The following is a 26927-nucleotide window of genomic DNA, read 5'->3' on the forward strand; positions in this document are numbered from 1 at the left end:
CCTGAGCTAATTATTATTTTATTCCAGACACACAAATCAGAAGCTAAGTGAAAATGCATTACATGGAAAATGTACCAAAGTTGCCTTTTTATTCCTTATCTGTATAATTATTCATTGCTTCTATTTAAAAAAAATCTTTTGTTTATTGAAGAAGCATACAATAAGTGTTTTCCTCAAATGACGTTCAACAAGCTTATCAATATTGTATGTATACTTTAGTCATCTCTAGTCTGCACATAAGCAAATGAAAATATTCTATTCCCAAGAGAGATTTTCTTTAGAACAGGTTTCAGAGTAACAGCCGTGTCAGTCTGTATTCACAAAAAGAAAAGGAGTACTTGTGGCACCTTAGAGACTAACCAATTTATTTGAGCATAAGCTTTCGTGAGCTACAGCTCACTTCATCGGATGCATACTGTGGAAACTGCAGAAGATGTCTTCTGCAATTTCCACAGTATGCATCCGATGAAGTGAGCTGTAGCTCACGAAAGCTTATGCTCAAATAAATTGGTTAGTCTCTAAGGTGCCACAAGTACTCCTTTCCTTTAGAACGCAATCCTTTAGTCATTCTTGCAATTTTAAACCTAAGCTTCACCCCTAATCTGAAGTAGATATAAGATCACAGTCTGAAGCACAGACACCCGATTCTCATCTCATGAGAATTTGTGTTCAGCATCATTTCAGCTAATCTCTGTTGGTCCTCCAGATTTACACCAGTGTACATGAGATGAGGCTCAGGTCCACAGAGTGGAATAGGATTTTGGCTGTTTTGTAAACAGTCTTATATCTTGTATGGTAAGTATTAAGAGGTGTTACAAACTAGGATATGTGGTTTAATCTATGCACTATGTTTCATAACTCTCCAATTGTGCAAAACATGTTTCTTTAGAAACACTATGTTCTCTCCCCCCATCCATCCCTCTACCCTCAAGTTCAGAACCTTTTCTATGAACTTTACATCATGAAAGACATTATTGTGGGATGGTTTCCAGTGTCAACAGCTTTTACTCACTGAACACTGATGTCCTGGGACTTTCCGCATGTAGAGGGTTCTTTATTTGGAGTAAATATGTACAGACCTTTCAGAACCACAATAATGTGATTGGGAATATCAAATTACACAATCACATAGTTCATGTTATATAATCTTTCATATTAAGCAGAGTAACTAACACCAAAAAATCAATGCTTTTTCCATAAAGTAAGAATCTCACTTCCGTTATGTTTGTCCTATTCAAATGCAACAATAAAGTGTTTAATATAACTACAGTACACTAATAATCAACTAGGGTATTTGGTGAGATTTTTTTTAAAGATTTATTTTTACTTAGCCCTTTGCTTGACTTACTAATATGAAATGACCCTGCATATCATCTTGCGACCTCTACTGGAGTAACACTGTAGCTTCCCTATTAGGATAAAGGAGTCACCCTGGTACACTGGTAGCTAGACACTGGCAAGAGGTATTCATGAAACACTGCAGGAAGCTCTAGGAGTGATATCTTCCAGGTGAACTGCAATCAGTATTCCCCCTCCTATAAAAGAGATTTTTCAGTGGCTCTGTTTTGTGTCAGGAATACAGCATTAAGAACACTGTCCTGTCACCACTAGCTGAAACAAGGGAAAGATCAAAATTAAACTTATTTAAATTAGTTAAAATGGAGTGGTGACAGTGAATCCTAATGTTAACATGCATATAAATGTGTAACTGTTTATAGTTTTAAGGACATAATAATCAATAAAGACAGTTTCAAGCAGTTATAGCTAGGGATAACAAGATGGTGGTTTTGGAATAATTTGGCCTATAGGAAACAGGCAGGCTAAGATGAAATAAAGATCACTCCAAAACCCAAAGGGAGAGTTCAACCGAGAATGGCACAGGTTTTCAATCAGGCCCGGCTTTGATTGAGAGATGAGTTCAGTGACTGTGATTGGTTCATAAGAACAGACCAAGCAGGGAAGGTGTAAAAATGATTGGTGGATGGTATGCTAATGATAAGGACTGAGGAAATAACCAATCAAAGTAGGCCAAAACCTATATATAAGGCAGAGAGCTGACAGACTTGAGTCAGTTCAGAGAAGAGCAGGTGGAGAAGCAGGAAAGGAAGAAGGAAGATCAGAAGAGAGTTGAAATCACAGAAGAAGGGAGGAGGCATGGCAGCAATAGCTAAGAAGTAGCCGTGACAGAACCAAAGAACCTTTTGACAGAGCAGAGGGGAAGAAGATGGCAGAGAAATAAGCATGAGGACCATAGTATAAGGATCAATAGGACATATGAGTGTGTCTGCTTGAGATAATAAAGTTGGATGTCCGTGTATGTGTGTATTTATTACTAAGTACGCAGTTTTAATGTTTAAGTAATAACTTGTTGTCAGCATTCTAATTGTGACTGATCACCACATGTAGAATGTAATCACTTTAAAGCTATTTCCAACTGCACAGTATTGCAGTATTGGGTACTTTGATATGCATACCTGTGCTAATGGGATTAGTGTTTTGTTTCTTAATATATGCTTTTAAGGTTTACTGTGTCAGGGAATATTTGCATATTGAATAAAGATTATTTTGTTCTTCGAAGAATTACTGCCTGAGGGCCAATCCTTCGATTGGAAGCCTGTATCCCTGTCCTCCTAAGGGTCAACAGAGTTAGTCTATCCTGGGGAAGTTTTCCAAGGGTCAGAGGGAAACCCTTAGTAAAACCCTGACAATTCCTCTCAGGTGGGCCACCCCCTTTTACCTGCCGAAACAGACAAATTGACTAGTGGGTTACTGATATAGGCAGACCATTGTGAGGGTGCCTGGAGTCTGATTTTGGGGGTAGCATCTGAGACTCCCTACTCCCCACACAGATCAGTGCACGACACTCAGAATAGCCCCCTCCCACCTTGTTGCCACTTCTGAGGTAGGAAAGTGCCAAGGTTCCCCCCTTCCTTCCCCTCCAGTTCCTTAAGGCAGACTCACCAAACCTTTTCTTCCCTTAGTGCCTGAGAACTATTTTAATTCTTAAGAGAATTTCCCAGGGCATAAGCTAAGAGAAAACTTCCTCTGTGTATTGAAGGCCTCACATTACATCCATGCTGAATGCCATTGTGCTTGTGTATTAGACGGGTTAAAAACACACAGTAAAAATACACCATTAAAACACACAGCTCTAGCTTTGCTGACCCCACTCCCTTCCTCAGGGACAAATTAAACTATTATTTTTTTCACAAAGCAAAAGAAAATGAAACGGGAAAAAACAAATCAGCTACATCAGTGTGTTCAAAACACCCCACCCTGTTAGCAGGTGTTGATCCTGTAGGAAAAGGGTTAAGTGGGCCCTGACACTGATGACTTGTTACCCTGTGTAAACATAAGGGAGGTGAGCAGTCATGAGGGAGCAACAACCAACCCTGAGGAAAAGAACTGAGTTGATCTTTATCATCTTTTTAAAATTTTTCTATTAATAAAGTCAAATCCCCAGGATGGATGCAAGGTGAGTTTGGACTGGGCAAATTATGTCTGTAGGTCAGGTGGGGAAAGACATCTGTGTTGGGATATGTAAGGATTAAGTAAAGACCTGGGTAACCGCTAGCATGGTATCAGGGAGGAAGGCACGGGCAGGCACTGTCTCTTTTCTTGATAGATAAAGTGGTATCCCTCTCCTTTCCCTCCTGCTTGTGAGTGCACATATACTGAATATAATTGATAAGCATTGTAGCTGCATAAGGAATGTGGGTGTCTAAAGAATTCCCTTTGTGTAAAGAAGTGTCATCTCCCCCTCCCTTCCTTTCCCAGCTACATAAACGAGCTGGGGTCACGCCCCTTCCTCCCTTCCCTGTGAACTGCTGATTAAGGGAACCTGTGGCTGCAATTACTGCAAAGAAATGTATCTTCAAGGTAAAGATGTCTGTAAAATATGCTTAATGCTGTAAACAGTTAATAGGGGCAGGGATAATTATATTCAGTATATGTGCACTCATATTACTAAATAAGGATTTGTTGTAGTAAATGTGGGTATTTCCATACTAATTTAGATAAAAGAGCATGATGTAACTAATTCATGCTAACTACTTGCTTACTTGACAATTGGGTCGAGGGGAACAAATACTGCAATAAAGAAGCCCATTTACTCAATCTGCCTCTGGGTCAGTCTGCTTTTCTTTTCATTCTCTAACACTCTCCTTACAAGAAAAGAACAGTTATGCTGCAAAACTGACATAAAACTGAGACAGTGATCTTGCTGCATGATGTACACCACCCCAGCTGAATCTTCACCAAGAACAGACAGACAACATGCCAAGAGGGATCTCATTTTCCCAAGACAGTGACTAAGAAATCTGGCAAATCCAAATGGAAAATGCTAGGGATTTCACCATTCCCTTCCCTCTGAGCTTCCCTTTCACTCTTCCACTCTCTGGATTCCCTCAAACCCTCCAAGAAATTGGAGGGAGGGAAAAATGCAAAGAATGAAAAATTATGGGTTTTCTGCTTTGTGTGACTGAGCTCTTGGGAATTAAACTTGGGTTTGGACAGTCAATCATTCCATACACAGTGAAAAACTAAAATTAAAAGGATTGGTGACCACATCCCTGGACAAGTCTGCTATAAAATTAAACTTTGGAAAAACATCTGTGGCAGATGACAGGCTGATCATCATTTGGCTGTAGCTAAATCATAACATGTGCGTCACAGACCTAATCAGGTCACTAACTGCTGCAGGGATCTGCAGGTAACCTTTGCACAAGGGCCAGTTTTGAGATGTTAGGTGCCAACTATTTGTGTCATTAATTCATGGATGTTGGAAGAAGAGCATTCTGGAATCATGGTTTTTATTATAAGATGGGAATTATCTTTTCTTTGGTTGTCTATACAGCTACTTTTAGGCCGCTAGTGTGAACCCCACTAGCCTGAGTCTGTCGACCTGGGCTGGAAGGTTCACTCCAAAATGCCGTGTAGAGATACCCACTGAGACTCTGGCTGGATGACACTGTGAGCCCTAGGCTGGCCTCTCTCATGCGCTTGCCCCCCCCCCCACTCAGCCCATCACAGACCCAGGCAGCACAAGATGGAAAGTGGCACTACATTTATCTATTCTTCACACCTCAAATCCAAAAGAGGTGCCTCAGATAACACATCTTCATTCAAATTCATTCATTTGACAATAGAGACCAGAGCCAAAGCTCACTGACACCTTGTGCAGACCATCACCTCATTAAGGAGCTCTCCCAGCTCCCAGGCACCAAGAAAGACCTCTAATCCTGATTCAACCACAAAGATCCATGGACTCCACCTAATTCCCAAGCAAGTTAAAGGACAGAGGCACTCCCCTCTACATCACTGAAAATATCACACGTTTGGGATGGCTTTCAGACAGCCTGGATCTGTTCCCCCTTTGGTGATTTAACCAACAAAGAAGTTGAAGTTGCCTGCATTCCCAGAGATCAGTATATTTACTCCTCAAGAAGTACTGGAAACCCGGAAGGAGTCTGGACCCAAGGCCCGTGAATCCAACCAATGCCCTCACAGTTCAGGCAACTGCATCTGCGTGGTCAGCCCTCAATGGTTCAGCCAGGGTACCCATTCTCAAGCTTCCAGCTTCCTAGCTATTGCCTTTCTTGGGTGTCTTCCTCCCTCCTGACCAGGGTATTTCCAGGCTGCATAGTTCCCTGCCTTCACTATGTTATTCCCAGCAGACACAGGATGCGTAAGCTCACCTGTGTGCTTTCTCTTCAGGGAGGGTTAACAGTGTGAATGCCCACAGTCATAAGTTGCCACACAGCTCCTGCTATGCAAGCCTAATTTATTCCTAAGGTAAAAAAGCATTACTAAAAAAACATATTAAAAACAATAAAAGAACCTACCCTAACATGGGCTCTGGCAGGAAAAGTCAGTCCTTCAGTACTCCCAGCCAAAGGGTTTCCTTGTGGTTTCAAGTTCATCACAATTTCAGTTCAGAACAAGATCCTGGCCTTATAGGGCCTCACCTTTCCCTAAGGATTGGGGCCCTCCAGTGACCAAGGGTCCTGTCCATTTGCTGGATCAGGAAGAAGGGCCTGACCCGTTTAAAACTAGGTGCTTTAACCAAAAATCCTTTCTTTGTCCGGAGAATTCCATTAGAATTAGTATATGCATACCTCCCCAGAGGATGGCTTCAGATAATTGGAGAAATTTTACATTAGCATCCCCCTCGTCCAAGAGGAGTTATGTACTATTCCACAATAACAAATACACAATTGCCTATTTAATAAAATGGATTCCAAATGGTATCAAACCTAACTCAGTAAGGTTTAACTTAATTCAATAAAGGTTTCAGAGTAACAGCCGTGTTAGTCTGTATTCGCAAAAAGAAAAGGAGTACTTGTGGCACCTTAGAGACTAACCAATTTATTTGAGCATGAGCTTTCGTGAACTACAGCTCACTTCATTGGATGCATACCGTGGAAACTGGAGCAGACTTTATATACACACAGAGATCATAAAACAATACCTCCTCCCACCCCACTGTCCTGCTGGTAATAGCTTATCTAAAGTGATCATCAAGTTGGGCCATTTCCAGCACAAATCCAGGTTTTCTCACCCTCCACCCCCCCCACACAAACTCACTCTCCTGCTGGTAATAGCCCATCCAAAGTGACAACTCTCTACACAATGTGCATGATAATCAAGGTGGGCCATTTCCTGCACAAATCCAGGTTCTCTCACCCCCTCACCCCCCTCCAAAAGTTCATCTTAATTCCACAAGGTTGGACCAGAATGTTGCAGGATATTGTCAGTCTGTCACACCTTTCATGGCTCATGAAAGGGCATCATGAGCAACTGGTGCCACTCCTGACTGAAACAGCCAATGCCTTATTCAGGGAAGAAATCTTTCCCTCCTCCTTTAAACACACAATAGCTTGACCAACACTAAAGAAACCCACTTCGGATATCAGTACTAGCTAACTACTGGCCAGAATCCAATCTCCTGTTCCTGACCAAGTACATAGAGAAGCTAGCTAAAGGCCAACTATATAAACTCTTCTAATTGAAGCTCGTATCCTAAATCCAGCACAATCTGGATTCAGCCCAGGATGTGGGATGGAAACAGCTTTAGTGACACTGATGCATTATCTCCTGCTGTCAATGGATAGAGAGTAGATTTCCATTCTCATCCTCCTGAACCTCTCTCGAGCTTCTGATATTGTCAACTATTAGATACTGCTGTCCTGCCTCAGGGTATGTCTACACTACGGAATAAGGTCGAATTTATAGAAGTCGGTTTTTTAGAAATCGGTTTTATATATTCGAGTGTGTGTGTCCCCACAGAAAATGCTCTAAGTGCATTAAGTGCATTAACTCGGCGGAGCGCTTCCACAGTACCGAGGCTAGAGTCGACTTCCGGAGCGTTGCACTGTGGGTAGCTATCCCACAGTTCCCGCAGTCTCCGCTGCCCATTGGAATTCTGGGTTGAGATCCCAATGCCTGATGGGGCTAAAACATTGTCGCGGGTGGTTCTGGGTACATATTGTCAGGCCCCCGTTCCCTCCCTCCCTCTGTGAAAGCAAGGGCAGACAATCATTTCCCGCCTTTTTTCCTGAGTTACCTGTGCAGACGCCATACCACTGCAAGCATGGAGCCCGCTCAGGTAACCGTCACCCTATGTCTCCTGGGTGCTGGCAGACGCGGTACGGCATTGCTACACAGTAGCAGCAACCCCTTGCCTTGTGGCAGCAGACGGTACAGTACGACTGGTAGCCGTCATCGTCATGTCCGAGGTGCTCCTGGTTGCCTCTGTGAGGTCGATCAGGAGCGCCTGGGCAGACATGGGCGCAGGGACTAAATTTGGAGTGACTTGACCAGGTCATTCTCTTTAGTCCTGCAGTCAGTCCTATTGAACCGTCTTATGGTGAGCGAGCAGGCGATACGGACTGCTAGCAGTCGTACTGTACCATCTTCTGCCGAGCAGCCATGAGATGTGGATGGCATGCAGTCCTTCTGCACCGTCTGCTGCCAGCCAAAGATGTAACAGATAGATGGAGAAACAAGAAATAGACCAGATTTGTTTTGTACTCATTTGCTTCTCCCCCTCCCCTGTCTAGGGGACTCATTCTTCTAGATCACACTGCAGTCACTTACAGAGAAGGTGCAGCGAGGTAAATCTAGCCATGTATCAATCAGAGGCCAGGCTAACCTTCTTGTTCCAATAAGGACAATAACTTAGGTGCACCATTTCTTATTGGAACCCTCCGTGAAGTCCTGCCTGAAATACTCCTTGATGTAAAGCCACCCCCTTTGTTGATTTTAGCTCCCTGAAGCCAACCCTGTAAGCGCCCCTCCCGGCATCAGAGCAATGGCAAACAATCGGGCATCTGAGAGTGCTGTCCAGAGCAGTCACAATGGAGCACTCTGATGGGGCTAAAACATTGTCGCGGGTGGTTCTGGGTACGTATCGTCAGGCCCCCGTTCCCTCCCTCCCTCCATGAAAGCAAGGGCAGACAATCATTTCGCGCCTTTTTTCCTGAGTTACCTGTGCAGACGCCATGCCACGGCAAGCATGGAGCCCGCTCAGGTAACCGTCACCCTATGTCTCCTGGGTGCTGGCAGATGCAGTACAGCTTTGCTGCACAGTAGCAGCAACCCATTGCCTTCTGGCAGCAGACGGTGCAATACGACTGGTAGTCGTCCTCGTCGTGTCCGAGGTGCTCCTGGCCACGTCGGCTGGGAGCGCCTGGACAGACATGGGCGCAGGGACTAAATTTGGAGTGACTTGACCAGGTCATTCTCTTTAGTCCTGCAGTCAGTCCTATTGAACCGTCTTATGGTGAGCGGGCAGGCGATACGGACTGCTAGCAGTCGTACTGTACCATCTTCTGCCAGGCAGGCAAGAGATAAGGATTGCTAGTAGTCATATTGTACCATCTTCTGCCAGGCAGGCAAGAGATGAGGATGGCTAACAGTCGTACTGTACCATCTTCTGCCGAGCAGCCATGAGATGTGGATGGCATGCAGTCCTTCTGCACCGTCTGCTGCCAGCCAAAGATGTAAAAGACAGATGGAGTGGGTCAAAACAAGAAATAGACCAGATTTGTTTTGTACTCATTTGCCTCCTCCCCTGTCTAGGGGACTCATTCCTCTACGTCACACTGCAGTCACTCACAGAGAAGGTGCAGCGAGGTAAATCTAGCCATGTATCAATCAGAGGCCAGGCTAACCTCCTTGTTCCAATAAGAACGATAACTTAGGTGCACCATTTCTTATTGGAACCCTCCGTGAAGTCCTGCCTGAAATACTCCTTGATGTAAAGACACCCACTTTGTTGATTTTAGCTCCCTGAAGCCAACCCTGAAAGCCGTGTCGTCAGTCGCCCCTCTCTCTGTCAGAGCAATGGCAGACAATCGTTCCGCGCCTTTTTTCTGTGCGGACGCCATACCAAGGCAAGCATGGAGGCCGCTCAGCTCACTTTGGCAATTAGGAGCACATTAAACACCACACGCATTATCCAGCAGTATATGCAGCACCAGAACCTGGCAAAGCGATACCGGGCGAGGAGGCGACGTCAGCGCGGTCATGTGAGTGATCAGGACATGGACACAGAGTTCTCTGAAAGCATGGGCCCTGCCAATGCATGCATCATGGTGCTAATGGGGCAGGTTCATGCTGTGGAACGCCGATTCTGGGCTCGGGAAACAAGCACAGACTGGTGGGACCGCATAGTGTTGCAGGTCTGGGACGATTCCCAGTGGCTGCGAAACTTTCGCATGCGTAAGGGCACTTTCATGGAACTTTGTGCCTTGCTTTCCCCTGCCCTGAGGCGCATGAATACCAAGATGAGAGCAGCCCTCACAGTTGAGAAGCGAGTGGCGATAGCCCTGTGGAAGCTTGCAACGCCAGACAGCTACCGGTCAGTTGGGAATCAATTTGGAGTGGGCAAATCTACTGTGGGGGCTGCTGTGATGCAAGTAGCTCACGCAATCAAAGATCTGCTGATATCAAGGGTAGTGACCCTGGGAAATGTGCAGGTCATAGTGGATGGCTTTGCTGCAATGGGATTCCCTAACTGTGGTGAGGCCATAGACGGAACCCATATCCCTATCTTGGCACCGGAGCACCAAGCCGCCGAGTACATAAACCGCAAGGGGTACTTTTCGATAGTGCTGCAAGCTCTGGTGGATCACAAGGGACGTTTCACCAACATCAACGTGGGATGGCCGGGAAAGGTGCATGATGCTCGCATCTTCAGGAACTCTGGTCTGTTTCAAAAGCTGCAGGAAGGGACTTTATTCCCAGACCAGAAAATAACTGTTGGGGATGTTGAAATGCCTATATGTATCCTTGGGGACCCAGCCTACCCCTTAATGCCATGGCTCATGAAGCCGTACACAGGCAGCCTGGACAGTTGTCAGGAGCTGTTCAACTACAGGCTGAGCAAGTGCAGAATGGTGGTAGAATGTGCATTTGGACGTTTAAAGGCGCGCTGGCGCAGTTTACTGACTCGCTTAGACCTCAGCGAAACCAATATTCCCACTGTTATTACTGCTTGCTGTGTGCTCCACAATATCTGTGAGAGTAAGGGGGAGACGTTTATGGCGGGGTGGGAGGTTGAGGCAAATCGCCTGGCTGCTGGTTACGCGCAGCCAGACACCAGGGCGGTTAGAAGAGCACAGGAGGGCGCGGTACGCATCAGAGAAGCTTTGAAAACCAGTTTCATGACTGGCCAGGCTACGGTGTGAAAGTTCTGTTTGTTTCTCCTTGATGAAACCCCCCGCCCCTTGGTTCACTCTACTTCCCTGTAAGCTAACCACCCGCCCCTCCTCCCTTCAATCACCGCTTGCAGAGGCAATAAAGTCATTGTTGCTTCACATTCATGCATTCTTTATTCATTCATCACACAAATAGGGGGATGACTACCAAGGTAGCCCAGGAGGGGTGGTGGAGGAGGGAAGGAAAATGCCACACAGCACTTTAAGCACAGCACTTTAAAAGTTTACAACTTTAAAATTTATTGAATGACAGCCTTCTTTTTTTTGGGCAATCCTCTGCGGTGGAGTGCTTGGTTGGCCGGAGGCCCCCCCACCGCGTTCTTGGGCATCTGGGTGTGGAGGCTATGGAACTTGGGGAGGAGGGCGGTTGGTTACAGAGGGGCAGCAGTGGCAGTCTGTGCTCCAGCTGCCTTTGCTGCAGCTCAACCATACACTGGAGCATACTGGTTTGGTCCTGCAGCAGCCTCAGCATTGAATCCTGCCTCCTCTCATCACGCTGCCGCCACATTTGAGCTTCAGCCCTGTCTTCAGCCCACCACTTACTCTCTTCAGCCCGCCACTTACTCTCTTCAGCCCGCCACCTCTCCTCCTGGTCATTTTGTGCTTTCCTGCACTCTGACATTATTTGCCTCCACACATTTGTCTGTGCTCTGTCAGTGTGGGAGGACAGCATGAGCTCTGAGAACATTTCATCACGAGTGTGTTTTTTTTTTCTTTCTAAGCTTCACTAGCCTCTGGGAAGGAGAAGATCCTGTGATCATTGAAACACATGCAGCTGGTGGAGAAAAAAAAGGGACAGCGGTATTTAAAAAGACACATTTTATAAAACAGTGGCTACACTCTTTCAGGGTAAACCTTGCTGTTAACATTACATACATAGCACATGTGCTTTCGTTACAAGGTCGCATTTTGCCTCCTCCCACTGCGTGACTACCCCCTCAACCTTCCCCCCTCCCTGTGGCTAACAGCGGGGAACATTTCTGTTTAGCCATAGGCAAACAGCCCAGCAGGAATGGGCTCCTCTGAGTGTCCCCTGAAGAAAAGCACTCTATTTCAACCAGGTGACCATGAATTATATCTCACTCTCCTGAGGATAACACAGAGAGATAAAGAACGGATGTTGTTTGAATGCCAGCAAACATACACTGCAATGCTTTGTTCTACAATGATTCCCGAGTACGTGTTACTGGCCTGGAGTGGTAAAGTGTCCTACCATGAAGGACGCAATAAGGCTGCCCTCCCCAGAAACGTTTTGCAAAGGCTTTAGGACTACATCTAGGAGAACCGCAAATGCCAGGGCAAAGTAATCCTTTCACATGCTTGCTTTTAAACCATGTATAGTATTTTAAAAGGTGCACTCACCAGAGGTCCCTTCTCCACCTGCTGGGTCCAGGAGGCAGTCTTGGGTGGGTTCGGGGGGTACTGGCTCCAGGTCTAGGGTGAGAAACAGTTCCTGGCTGTCGGGAAAACCGGTTTCTCCGCTTGCTTGCTGTGAGCTATCTACAACCTCCTCCTCATCATCATCTTCTTCGTCCCCAAAACCTGCTTCCGTATTGCCTCCATCTCCATTGAAGGAGTCAAACAACACGGCTGGGGTAGTGGTGGCTGAACCCCCTAAAATGGCATGCAGCTCATCATAGAAGCGACATGTTTGGGGCTCTGACCCAGAGCGGCTGTTCGCCTCTCTGGTTTTCTGGTAGGCTTGCCTCAGCTCCTTCAGTTTCACGCGGCACTGCTTCGGGTCCCTGTTATGGCCTCTGTCCTTCATGCCCTGGGAGATTTTCACAAAGGTTTTGGCATTTCGAAAACTGGAACGGAGTTCTGATAGCACGGATTCCTCTCCCCAAACAGCGATCAGATCCCGTACCTCCCGTTCGGTCCATGCTGGAGCTCTTTTGCGATTCTGGGACTCCATCATGGTCACCTGTGCTGATGAGCTCTGCATGGTCACCTGCAGCTTGCCACGCTGGCCAAACAGGAAATGAGATTCAAAAGTTCGCGGTTCTTTTCCTGTCTACCTGGCCAGTGCATCTGAGTTGAGAGTGCTGTCCAGAGCGGTCATAATGGAGCACTCTGGAATAGCTCCCGGAGGCCAATACCATCGAATTGTGTCCACAGTACCCCAAATTCGAGCCGGCAACGTCGATTTAAGCGCTAATCCACTTGTCAGGGGTGGAGTAAGGAAATCGATTTTAAGAACCCTTTAAGTCGAAATAAAGGGCTTCATTGTGTGGACGGGTGCAGGTTTACATCGATTTAACGCTGCTAAATTCGACCTAACGTCCTAGTGTAGACCAGGGCTTAGAGAAGTCGAAGGGGACCAGGGAAATGTGGTATAATGGTTTAAGTCCTTCCTCGTAGAAAGTTCCCAAAGAGCAGTGATGGAAAATTACACCTCACCACTAGACCTCTCATTTGTGGAGTCCCACAAGAATCAATTCTCTCTCCTGTCCTATTCAACATGCAACACTAGTGAACTGATCAAATGACAGGGACTTAAGTACTAGCAACATGCAGGTGACACACAATTCTGCCTGTCCTTTGCCATCTACAACCACATCATGACCATCAAGATACTTGGACAAAATCAGCTCATGGATGAAGCACAACTGGTTGAAGCTGAATCCAAGCAAGCCAGAGTCTGTAGTTTAGAAGTGTTCCTGGATTTCCCACTAACCCTAAGCTCTCACATAGCAGCATCCCTGAATAATGCTTTCTACCAGCTGATGATGACCTGGGCTTGGTTATACACAACTTTGTCACCTCCCATCTGGACTACAGCAATGAAATATATCTGGACACATCAGCCCTTAGGACACTCCAACTCAGACAGAATGCTGGAGCAGTTCTCAGCAACACAGGGTACCTGAGAACATCACACCTATCCTCTGCTCCCTATACTGACTTGATATTCTGTGGGAAGTCAAGTTCAAGATTTTAGTCCTTATCTTCAAGGTTCTCCACAGTCTATTCCCAGGATATCTAAAAAGATCTCCTAAAGCTTTGGGATGAAGATTGTCATTGACAGTTCTGCTTCTCAGGCACAATAGAACTTTCTACCATAAGGGTTAAACTCGTCTGTTCTGGAGACAGGATTTTCTCAGGGGCTGGTCGAAACTGTGGAATGAACTCCACCCGGGAAATAAGGATCATCACAAACCTCATCATCTTCCAATTCAAATACAAGGTACATTTCAACCTTGCCTTTCCTAACATAAACACAGGGTAGTGTATACATTAAACCAAAAAACAAAATCCTACCAAAACAAAATTCTGCACTGTACATGCCATTTTCACAGTGGGAAGAGGATGAGTGAAAATACACCAAGCACATGTGACAATTGTTACTTATGCTGCTTAATGCACTGCTGGAAGGTGCTCAGATACTGTGGTGATGAGGGCAATATAAGAACCTAGACAGAACAGAAAAAAAACCCAGAACCTTTGGATGAATTTTCAGGGTGTGAACAAAGTTTGTAACAGATCACAGGTCATGGAACAAAGCTGGGAATACCATGCCCAATCTGCTAGATGACCATATTACATTCCTATATAACAAGCTCAAACCAAAACGCTCAGAATAGAACTTCTACTCCAAGTACATTCGCTCCCACAAGGCACCACAACAGAACATGAATTGTGGATTTCAGCATCCAAATCATGACATTGATGTAACAGTTTTAAATCAGATCTTGCAATGAGTCTTACATTTATTTCATCACCTCATGGCCTATTCACAGTTTGGTTTCTAGTGTCAAATTACTATGACTGAAAGAAGTACTATGATTAACAGAAAAGGGCATGGATCTTTAAAAATAATAGATAAGATTATGCAAGGAGGCTAATGGGTTTTGTTTGGTTTTCTGGGTCCTTAGTACTCAATCAGATTTAAACTTGCATATGTGGCAAGACTGGATCTTTTTATAAGTGGCAGATTTGAGAGTTCTCTAAACCTCATTTTAAACCACAACTAGAACTGACAGCTGGACAGCATCAGTTATTAAATACATCCCAAACACAATCTGGTAGGATTTCTGACTTCTGGTATGTATAATGGAAGGGCTTCCTCAAATCCTTTGTATTTAAACCCAGGAGCATAAAGTGTTATAGACATTCTTAATGACAGGAAAAAAATTGAAGGCAGGATCTTATGTGATCTAAATTAGTGGGTAGTCAGCAGGTGGGAAGACAAGCTATCAGTGGAGTCATTTCACAGAAAGAATGGGGCTGGGAATCAGCCTGGAGAATAGGCACTAAAAAGCTTGAGTGAGAACACTTATTTATTGTGTCATTGATCCTGAAAGTGGGGAATAAAAACAATGACAATTATGACCCTTTACACACAGAAAGGCAAAGAATTAGTGCAAGATCACTCTATATAGAGAAGAGAAAATGAAAGATTCAAATATTATGATTAAAGGAATTGTAAGCTTAAAAATCACATTTCAATCTGGAAATTTTGCACCAACTAGAATTACAAGTGAGCATATAGATGCCTATAAATGAGAGAGGGTAAAGAAAGAAACACTACTGTATTTTGTTTGCTTTGTGTTTTGATAATTTTGCATATTGTCAGGTTCACTGTTTTGTTTTTATTATTTTCTAACATTTATATTGTAATCCCAAATCACTTACAAAAAGTATGGGTAGACTTGAAAATGATAATTCATTGTAAGATAAAACATTTGACACTTAATTTCTTCTTTACTTACCCACCAAGACCCAAGTGTAGGCTTTTGTATTTGCGCTGCATCACCTGATGCAATCTAACCCATAAAATGCTGCTCTTCCTGCACTGTTTTAGTTAACTGTAATGTCATTAACTCTTGGAAGGAACACAATATGCCCTGAAATCAGAGGGTGGCAGATAAACAAGAAGAATGAATAGAAGCAGTACGGTCTAATATTTAGTGCACAGAACTGGGAGTCAGGAAATGTGCTGTAGATTCTAATTCTACCTCTGTCTCTGACTCACTGTGAACGCTTAGGGAAGTTTCAACTGCTCTTTTTCTCTTTTTCTGTAACATAGGGTTAATAATCATATCCTACTATCTCTGTTAGGTGCACTGATTTCTTCCTAGGAAAAGTGGTGCAAGTGCAATATATGATTACTATTTTAAAATATTTTATTTTAAAAGTAAATTCACTCTGTAATTTAAGCCTCCACAATATTCTGTTACTAACTTGGGATCTCATACAATTTTCAAAGTCTTTTTTAAGTTTACAGTTAACTTTTAATAAGTCTCTCTTATTCCATTTCTGATGTGTTAGCTGAACTCTCCAAATAAACTTAAGGAAAGAATAATGTACTGCAGGTTAAAAAACTTAATTACTGCATTTAGAAAGCCAGTACAATATCAATCAAGTATGCAAAGAAATCTGAGAATGTAACATCTTTCAAGTCCCAAAGGATACCGCTTAAATGTTAGGGGGAAAATAGCTTAATACAAATTACACTACATCGGAAGTCACTTAATAATTTTAAGAGGTTGACAAGATGACACATGGGTGACAACTAAACGTAACCTCATTCCCTTGTGGTAATGAATTACATTTTAATACTTCAAAAGTCAGCTACTTCAGAATGTTCTGTTCAGTTACAATATTTGTTTGGCAGCAAAAGAATGTTAACTCAGAGATACCCATCACACTGGGGCACTGAAGTGAACAAGATAAAGCTAAAACAGATGAAATATTATTACAACAGACTGTGCTATTTTGTTAACATGAAAGCCACACTAGAAACCTTGTTCACCTTTCGTTCTTGACACTAATTGAGTATCTTGGAGTGAAGTTAAACATTAAGGGACAAATCCACCAGTGTAGTCCCATTGATATCAATGGTACTATTCAGGTGTTTAAAGTTAAGCATGTTCCTAAATGCTTTGCAGGATCAGAGCGTAAACCTACTGTGACAAAGCTCTGACCTTGTCTCAGTGGGTCCCACGCTTTCTGGTGGATTTCGCTAGCCTCAGAGGCTCACTGTGACCCTCCACATAGCCCTTCTCTCTCTAGAGGCAAAGGTCACATCCTACTGAGCCATTTTCATCATAAACCAGCAAGGGAGGTGAGGAGAAGCAACCCTCCCTCACACAGTCTCTGTTGTCTTCCAGTCTCAGTGATTAATCAGGGAGTGAGAGGGGGAGCCCAGGCCCGCCCTCTACTCCAGGCTCCAGCCCAGGGACCCTAATAGTAGCAGCTATGGTAGCTGACTTTTTGGAAATAGGACGTGTACAATTCCCTGGGTCACTTCCCCACAGCAGCCCCCGCTTCCTCAATATCTACTTCACAGTTACCTCAGGGCCTCCTTCTTTGTGCCTGAAATGGTTTGTACTGCTCAGCTCCTCCAACAGCGTGGCTTCCTCCTACAGCTCCTAACACGTGCGCCCAACTGACTAACTGGGAGGCTTTTAACTAGTTTCAGTTAAAAACTAGTTAAATTTAAATTTAAACTAGTTAAACAGCCCCTAATTGGCTTCAGGTGTCCCAATCAACCTAGCTATCTTCCCTGCCTTCTGGAAAGATCTTAATTGGCCCCAGGTGTCTTAATTGACCTGAAGCAGCTGCCATTTACTTACCCTGGTAACAGGGATTTGTTTAGCCTGGGGCTAATATATCTATCTCCCACTACTTTTCTATAGCCATCTGGCCTTGCCCTGTCACACTGCAGAGAATAGCAACCTTGACAACACACTCAAGATCCCAGAGAATCCCTGATAAGATTACAATTCCAAAATGAACAGACAACAAGTTATAGTTATTTTACAACCATCATTGTGGTGTCTGATGCACATATCATAAATCCTACACAATTTGTTGTTTGTTTTAAGATCATAGTAACTTTTTTGTGTGATTGAAATCAAACTGAAGTAAACCACTGGACAGCAAACAAGGCTCACCATTAGCATCGTGGGAATACTCTATTCCAGAAACAGTGCATCTTCGGAAAACCATCTTATTTTCAGTAAGAGTACCAGTCTTGTCTGAGAATATATACTGCATCTGCCCTAAGTCTTCTGTGATGTTTAAAGCTCGACACTGTAGCTGAGTGTCGGTCTCTTCATCATATAAATCCTTGTCTTGATGAATGAAGAATACTTGGCATACTTTAACTATTTCAATGGATACATACAAAGAAATCGGAATCAGAACCTAAAATACATAAAAACACACTAATTAGGAGAAAATAGGGGCATAAATATTATATTGAATTGATATAATCTAATCAACTTTACGGCAGACTAAAATCACAAAGAGTGTATGTACTATACTGTACCTTAAAGAGTTTAATAGGCTTAGATTCAATATTGTAAAGTAATTAAAATGTTTGCAAAGAGTTTACTTGGACAGATTAGAAAAGCCTCTGGTGCAACTGTAGAGCTGAAATCCATAATTATGTCTGGAAATGTGATTATCAAGGCTTGGAGAGAAGCAAACTTTTCAGGGTAATAAGATGAGCTTGAAAGAAGCTAGGAAAGGAAAAGAAGGGAGGGAGGAGAGGAACATACAATACAATCAGAATCCTGCAAATACAAAAGAATATCTTGCATCAAAAAATGGATGAATAGCTCCCAAATTTTATCTGTGTAAATAACAGGCTCTCACTAAATTAGCTTTCCAGGAACAGCAGAGGTAAAATGAATGATTGGTGGAAGGTTCTGCAGAGAAAGCAACGTTGTCAGTTGCAGTTTTTGAGCAGCAGTTCAGCTGAATGAAGAACATACTTTGTAATTGCTGAACAAAGTGTTAAGCTAAGAGAGTTTTCCTGAAAATTTTTTTTAGCAGTTTCTTGGGGATTTTCAAAAATCCACAAAAGACATAATTTCTAGTTGAATGTGCCTTGCAGATGTTTTTCAGTGCTGAAATTTCTGGTTATATACAAAATTAGGCTTGGTCAATTAGACTAGTGGAGTGAATCGCAAGTAAGTACCAGGTGTGGTTATTTAATATGTAAGTACCAGGTTATTTAATATGTAAGTACCAGGTGTGGTTATTTAAACAAAACCTATAGTAAAGGCTGCATACTTAAGTAAATCTGTTCTGAGTTTTCTTTAATAGAAAAAAACCTCTTAATACATTAAAATCATAATGGCAAAGGCCATTATTTAATCCATGCCTCTTCAGTGCAAGATCATTCCCTTCACTAGTATGCTATTTTCTAGTGCTCTGTCAGTTCTAGTTTTACATGTCCCAAAGACATAGACATCCACACTTCTCTTGACACACCACAGTATTCAACAATATAGCAGATCTCATCATCAGAAGACCTGCATCCTCCCAATATTCACCTCCTGTGCATAGGAACTGAATGATGACAACTCTAGTCATTTACCTCCTGTATAAATTCTAAATAGTTTGGGGCCATTAAAGGGTTAAATTCCAGCATTAACCTTGTCCTGGTAAGGTACCTGCATTCCAACACCACCAAGGTTCTAAGTAGTCCTCCAAGGTAGGCAGGTAACTGAGCTTTTGCAGCATGGCATCCCACAGAGTGTGAAGTTTGCTGCTCCCTGACAGGCACCCTCCTCATCTTAACCCATCTTGCTTGTTAAAAAAACAACACACCTGGAATGTTTGGGACGGAACCTCAGCAGGTGTGAATTGTCACAGCTCCAGTAAAGGCAATGGAGGGAAGACAATTTGGAGCATCAGTCCACTGATTTTTTTCAGAGCTCTTTTCATTTTGGTCACCATTAGCACATTAATGAGGCTCCTTTATTTTTCTGGCTACATAATATTTTATTCTTCATTTTTCATGCTTTAATTGTATGGTATCTAATTGTATTGTATTTTAAACACTTAATTAGCTCCTCAAGTTCCTTGGTGGGAGAAGTTGTGCTCTCTTTTCTCGATATATAATTATTAAAATCAGTAAACTGTGAACACAGGAACCAGTGTGGACTACATTGTTACCTGAAAAACTATTATCATTGTCAAAAATAAATACACTGCAGCTAGAACTGGGGATAAATAGTTGCCATCAAGCCCGGGAACATCGAAAACTGGTTTCTTCTCACCATATTGCCACACCCATAGGCCATGACCTGCAGAAAAGTTTAAATAGACAAAAACTTAAATGAACATCAAGAAATTAAAAAACCCACAGCATTGGTTTATTTTGTATGCATTTGTCCTTAAAAGTGATCTGCAAAAGAAAAAAAGGGGAGGGGGGCTTTTGCCTTTTCCTACTTTGTTATGATTTATGAAAAAGACCTGAAATGTTTTTTTTAATATGCATTTTCTACATTGGAAACTTAAGTCCTGTCTGCCCTGGAAGACACCATGACGACTGGAGAATTAGTGAAAAGGTGGCCATCACAAAAGTCAAAGGAATAGAAGCTGAGCAACTAAGAGGGGAAGAGATTTTAGTCAGACTATTTCAATCTCTTTGTTTATTGTCTTTCTTTGTTAGTTCCTATTTAATGCAAGGAAAGTATTAAAATTTTGGAGCAGTGATGTCTTTACCAAAGATATGGCAGTCCCACCCTTTTAATTAGGGTGTGAGAAAAATTAAACATATCCTCTGAGACATATATCAGGTCCTGCCATCCCAGCCAGGAAAGACCTGAGTTGATATTTCTGATATTCATTTTAAAAATAAGCTGAAAAAACCCAAAACCTTAATACCTACCTCCTCCCCAAAACCTAACAATCTTTCAGGCCCTATTCTTTATATGTCATAAAGCAACAAAAAAGAAGTAAAGCCCATTAAAAAAAATCCTTTGTAAGGCACCTCTATCAAGTTTCTAAACTGCCCCTTGTTCCACACTGAAATAACGATACATAAAAATGACATTGTCTCATTAAATATTTTGCAGCAGTGCAAAGCTTTATATTATTTATGCTCTGATATGTCTATAGCTATTTTTAATAATCTAGAGTAAAAATACTAAAAATTCTGCACTTGCAATGGACTATATCAAGTTTCTTTTTACTAAATGTTCTGATTTTCAAAAGACCTAGTGATTTTAGATATCACTAATTCCCAACTTATCGAGATATCTTAAAAGGGCTTGGTTTTCAGAGGGTGGGTACTCAGCACTCTGAAAAACCCCAGCCCTTCTCAAGGTGATTCAAGCTGGGTAGCCCAAAATTGAGGACTCCCAGATCTCTAGTCACTTTTTCAAATCTTGGCCTCTCATTTTAGTTAATATTTTATAGACAATATTGATAAGAAAGTTATGGGGATACACAACTCATTTTAACAATTGGCAAAAAAGAAACAACAAGAAAAAAACCCCACTTCTGTTACTAGGATTCTACTCTAAAACAAATTGGAAATCCTTAGGATGAAATGCTGGTTTTGGATATGCGAGGTGCCCATTGAACTCAGTGGGAACAAAGAGCATAATAATAGTTTGGCCCTCAACTTTCATCTTTAAAGAGGGTATCAACAGCTGGAAAAAGACACAATTAAGGGTATTAAAATAACACAGAAGTTTTGGTAAAATACATTTAAGGTTGCCAAGAAAAATTCCAGAACTTATGTATTACACACAACCAAAACAAAACCCAGACATTACAAAATATGGAATTCAAAAGCAACAGCTAAAGAAATGTTTTGCATACAAACCTTTACACCAAATTCTCAGTCAGAGACCAATACACACATACACACACACTCTAACCAGAACCCAAACAAACTTACCCCTGCCCCTCTATTTTTGTTAAAATTTTTGATGCCAGTAACAATTCCATTGAAATCAATGGTAGTCTTTTCTTTGACTTGCCCTTTGAATTCGGACTTTATACAATTTTTAATATTATAAGTTTGGATACTTAAGTATGGTGGGTTAATATTGTATATTATGAGTCCCTGTTTTCATCTAATAGAGCTAGGTGAATGGTATTGTACTAGTTATGTTTACTCCGTGTTCATATATTACCTTGGCAACTAAGTATGTGCCAAATTCTGCCACCCTTAGTCATGATGAGTTGATTTCAAAGATACTACTTTTGAAGTAGGGCACGACTCATTGCTACTGAAGGCGGCAGAGCCTGACACAATAGTTGTCTGATTTGGTCTTGTAATGGTATATAGTTGATTGTTATTAAAAGATTACTATTTGGATGTGCTTATGTACTAAGCTGATGTTTCCTACCAGAAAAAACAACAACACACTTTACATAGAAAAGAAGTAGCTACACGAATCAAGAGACAGAAGATATACATTTTCGAATTTTTAAAGCAAAGCATGTGACTCTTAGGATAGAGTTTGGTCCTTAACTTTTGTTTTTAAAGAGGACTTACCGATGGCTGAAAATAGACACATGACTATAAGTATGAGGACACACCAAAGGACATCAATATTCATCTGTCTTTCAAGCTTACTGCGCTTGTAACGTGGTCCACTATTATTTAACAAAGCTTTGGTCTCGTGCCCTGCAATAGCAATTACATTAAATAATATAGATATTTGTTGACAGTCTAAGGAAACTATCAAGTGAACATGTAAAGTCAAAGGAAAAGCTGTCTTTTACCTGCATAGATTACTATCCCTGTAACCTCTTCTGTGTTCCTAACAGTACATCCACGCAACAAAAGGTTTTCTTTATATAGTGCATCCTTTTTCCCACTTGTATGTACACTGCAAAAGATTTAATAACAGAACTCGACACAGATTATCCCCAAAGCTTAAACAGTCAGATCCCCATTCTCTGGCCTGAGGACAAAGGACTCTGGGATTCACAAGCAGTCTTGACACCACAGGTATTCCATGGAGGATATATTTGGGTCCAATGAAAGGGAAGCGAAGGGGAAGGATGTACGTGCACAAGTGAGAGCAAGATGATTGCACTACATATTTCTTACTGACTGCTCTATAAAGAAGAAATGGCATGTACTTTATAATTATATAGGTTCTAATTGTGGCTGTACTCCTGAGTTGAGTTTTGCACTTAGAGTAGTATAAAGATTATTTTTGAAGAATTCTACAAAATATTTGTATAAGTATCCTGTATCTCTCTGTTTTTTTTTCTATTTTCTAACCAGTGAATTTTTCTTTTCCCCTTTCCAATTCTCAATCTCTTGAATTCCCTGGGTCCTTTTGGCCCAATTCTGTCTCTGGGAACTCTGTGATCCCTTTTTCCTTGCTCTTCTCCATTCCCTCCACAGCCTACTTGCCCTTACTCTCTTTGGCCCCCTCACTCTGATCTCCTTACTGCCTGCTAAACAGGATCAAATTAAGAATTCTTGGGGTTCTAGGCACAGAATATCCTGAAGCTCCACCTTGTTATAAAATACTTAAACTTTCCTGAGATGATTAAAAACATGTCATTTAAAGAATTAACAGCATACGGGAACAACACAAGCATCTTCGCCAGACATTAACAATTATATGTTTAGCTAAAAATTAAAAATTCACAGCTAACAGGTTCCCAGAAAACACGGCTGGCTTGATATTGTACGTGAATTTAGACGTTAAATGCCCTAGCTATTCCATGCAAGCACTGACAGAGAAAAAAGATAATGAATTCACTACAGGGGAGCAGAGGTGGGTGAGGTAATTGGTTATTGGAGCAACTTCTGCTGGTGAAAGAGACAACTTAGAGCTCTTCTTCAGTTGAACAGCCGAGAATCAATAATCTCTGGCTTGTGTCAGCATTTGTGGAAAATAGTTTTCGATCAATATGTGCATCTGTGCAATTGTTAACACTGCTGACTCCAATTACATTTAGGGAATGTGCAGCGCATGGCACATAGTCCTTTGGTGGGTTCTCTGTGACAGATGGGCCTACGGACTATTGTAACAATCAGTTGCATCACTAGCATTATCATACAATTGCCCACAGCTGTTAAGACACATCCAAACCTAGGTTATTTATTATAGCCAGCACAGCTTTAGCCAGGTTTGCTCCTGTGTGGTTCTCAAGTGGCTGAAACCCAATTATTTGGCCCTCTGAATGAGAAATCAGAAAATGAATGTGAGCTGGTCTACAAGCGCTTCATCAGGTGGTGAATCAACAATTACAGAGAAATACTTGGCTTGCTGCAATTCTCTTACTATGGTGGTTTTAATTTTCTGTCTCATCAATTCAATGAATTTGTCACCTACAGTTGAGGGCAGGTAGGATGGCTTTCCTCTTCTCTCGAAATTTAGCAAGGTGGTCAGCCAGACATGGATCAAATGGTAATATTAGCTCAAAAATCCCCAAATCTCTTCCATAGCTTTTGGAGCCTAATACTTCATCCTGACCCCGGAAGCCAAGCCCACAAGTACGTAAACTTTGTAACTGCCACCACACACTGAAGAATGTCTAGTGGCATTCTAGTTCTAATGTCTAGTGGCAACTAGTACTGCTGTTCTGAACTGAATTGGCATGCCATAGCAGAGTCAACCCTACCATATTATGTTTTTTTAAAGTTTTAACCAAGCTAGCACACAGGTTCAGTGTTCTGTACCCCTCTCATGTTTGAAAGTTGCTTCGGATGTTTCCCATCCCCAAATCCTTTTGTAAAAGCATACAATGCACTCGAGAAAAAGCTTAATTGAAAGCAGTAAACATTTCCAGGAGATGGAGAGTAAACAATCCAATATCATGCAACAACTTCACCACCGAAGAGACAAAATGAAAAAAGTTCTTCAGTGAACACTCTTTTCTTCTCTGCAATGACCTGCACAGAAATCAGGAAGTTTTCTACATCTGCATTTCTGTGCACAGCTGTACCTCTAGCAATCCCAAACAGTCTCATTGGGTTTCATCGAGTTTTCTCCACAGCGTGGGATATGTGGAAATCTGGATGTTCTTTGTATCCAGGTAAATATAATAAGTCTAAGATATTTCAAATTAACCACTAAGTGGTAATAATAGCAGCCTCTAAAAACAACTGCCTGACCACTGAAGCCAAACAGACAAAAAAGTGGGGCATCAGGATATATGAGAAACTCTTAGTAAACAAAATAACGTCTATCCTAGCTGAGTACTACTGTTTGTTATTTATGTATTGACAAAACCTGCAATTACATCAGAGAAACAGGGGGAAAATGCTTGGGAGAATGGATTGCCACAAGGGAAATACTAAGAATAAAAAAATAACTTCTTACATCAGTAGCACTGTAACATTGCTAAGGGGATGGAGGGGGGGAAGAAAAGTCAAATAACTTTTATAGACCTGCTGAGTATGAATGAAATTCCACATAACAGACTCCAGTATCTTAATGCTGCAGAGCAGTTGGTGAAGGAAAATTGGAAATATTTTAACTACTGTGCATTCATATAAATAGCACTGAAAGTAGAATTCTTAATTTTTCAAAACAAATTGGAATGCAGAGCTAATAAAGAGAAATGTTGAGAAACTGAATGCACTAGAATAAAACTAAGATATCCAACTACTGTTGCTGCAGCCTCAAACTTTATTTTTATGTTTATTTTTCTATATGTTATTTTATGTAGTAGATTTTGCTACCCTTAAGTATGGTACAGTTTAACACCATGTATTGCCAATCCTGAGCATTTAAAAAAAACAAACCATGAACGAGGGCCCCCCAAATCATGAAATTGGCTAAAACATCGTGATTTTTTTCATTTAAATTCTTTTTATTTGTCTTTGGTTTATGAGCCTTTAAGATGCACTTGGGTCATGTGTTCATGCTTTTCTTCACAACCTTGTGTGCTAGAAACTTACGCTTTTTAAAAACAAATGCTGACATTCTAACCTTATCACATGCCTTTAGGAGCTGTGGCTTTAAGAACCACACCAAATATCATGAGACTAGCAGTAAAATCACCAGAATTGGCAACACTTAATCTGTGGAAACACTGAGATGACTCTCAGAGTAAGGGGCTACTCAGAGCATTACACAGAATAAAAAGAAAACACACTCCCTCCCTCAAAGAGTTTGCGATCTGATTTAGATGACCAGGTGAGAGAAAGAACCATGGTATTGCCAAGTGTTTAGCAGTGGGAAGGTCTGGATTTTAGATATGTTATAGATACAGCAGTAACAATATCTGGCAAGAGACCAGAACTGAGGAAAGAAGGAAAAGAAACTGGTAAGATTACCTTGAGTTTGAAACTTTGAAGCACAAATGGTTTCTGACACTCTAGTAGAGAATTCCCCTCAGCAGTTCTAAGATAGCAGAACATGTTTTCATTTTATTGATTTCTGAGTTACAAAAATTCTGCTTTTGTCCTCTCTCATCACTGTCCCATCCCTTGATCATGGACTTCCTAAGTTTGTGCTCAGCACAATAAGCAGCAATCATTCACTGCCAGCTTAGAAGTCTGAGTATTTGGGATGTATAAAAGATTTATACACTCAAGGGAGAATAATTTGTTAAATTATCCACAATGGACTGCAGTAATCCTACTATTCTGAGTACTATGCCTTCTCTGCTTTTTAAGACCAAATCCTCCCGCAGCTTGACTCTGAATTACCAGGATATTAGCTTAAGTTTCCAGTAAAGTGTTCAAATTGTAGTTAACTTCCCTGTTAATACGTGGACTTGTTTTTCACAAATCTACTGGAGAAGTAATAGCTCTGGTTTGTGATTTTATATCCCACACAAGTTCTTTATAGATGTTAATGACAGCGGACTGCAATATATATACACTGTTCACTACAAACTTGTGTATACGGTTATAACTAGGGCCCTACCAAATTGGTGGTCCATTTTGGTCAACTTCATGGTCATAGGATTTTAAAAATTGTAAATTTCATGATTTCAGCTATTTAAATTTGAAATTTCAGGTGTTGTAATTGTAGGAGTTGGCTGGGAGGGGTAATCGCAAGGTAATGGTGGGGGGGTGGGGTTGCGGTACTGCTACTCTTACTTCTGTGCTGCTGCTGGCAGGGCGCTGCCTTCAGAGCTGGGCCCCTGGCCAACAGTCACCGCTCTCCGGCCGCCCAGCTCTGAAGTCAGCACAGAAGTAAGGGTGGCAATACCGCAACTCTGCTAAAATAATCTTGTGATCGCCCTGCAACTCCCTTTTGGGTCAGGACCCCCAATTTGAGAAATGCTGGTTTCCCCTATGAAATCTGTATAGAATAGGGCAGTGGTGGGCATCATGGTAATCCGCGGACCGCAAGACCATTTGTTTACATTGACCATCCGCAGGCACAGCCGCCCACAGCACCCAGTGGCCGCAGTTCGCTGTTCCCATTGGCTGGGAACAGTGAACCGCAGCCATTGGGAGCTACAGGCAGCCGTACCTGAGGATGGTCAATGTAAACAAACGGTCTCATGGCCTGTCCGTGGATTACC

The 26927-nt window shown here is 42.1% G+C and overlaps 1 protein-coding gene across 2 annotated transcripts in view; it reads right to left on the reverse strand.

Moving 5' to 3' along the window:
• The window catches only part of ATP10A (ATPase phospholipid transporting 10A (putative)), a 160625-nt gene that overhangs the window by 37651 nt on the left and 96047 nt on the right, over positions 1-26927 (reverse strand). For both annotated transcript variants that reach the window (XM_073353092.2, XM_073353084.2), the window contains exons 4-7: positions 22203-22309; positions 21973-22104; positions 19635-19765; positions 17621-17873 (exon numbers count right to left, since the gene is read on the reverse strand). In XM_073353092.2, coding sequence (XP_073209193.2) covers positions 17621-17873; positions 19635-19765; positions 21973-22104; positions 22203-22309 — 623 coding nt within the window. The remainder of the gene's footprint in view (positions 1-17620; positions 17874-19634; positions 19766-21972; positions 22105-22202; positions 22310-26927) is intronic.

The sequence above is a fragment of the Lepidochelys kempii genome, chromosome 1, assembly GCF_965140285.1.
Source record: "Lepidochelys kempii isolate rLepKem1 chromosome 1, rLepKem1.hap1, whole genome shotgun sequence".
In the NCBI taxonomy this organism is placed as follows: domain Eukaryota; kingdom Metazoa; phylum Chordata; order Testudines; family Cheloniidae; genus Lepidochelys; species Lepidochelys kempii.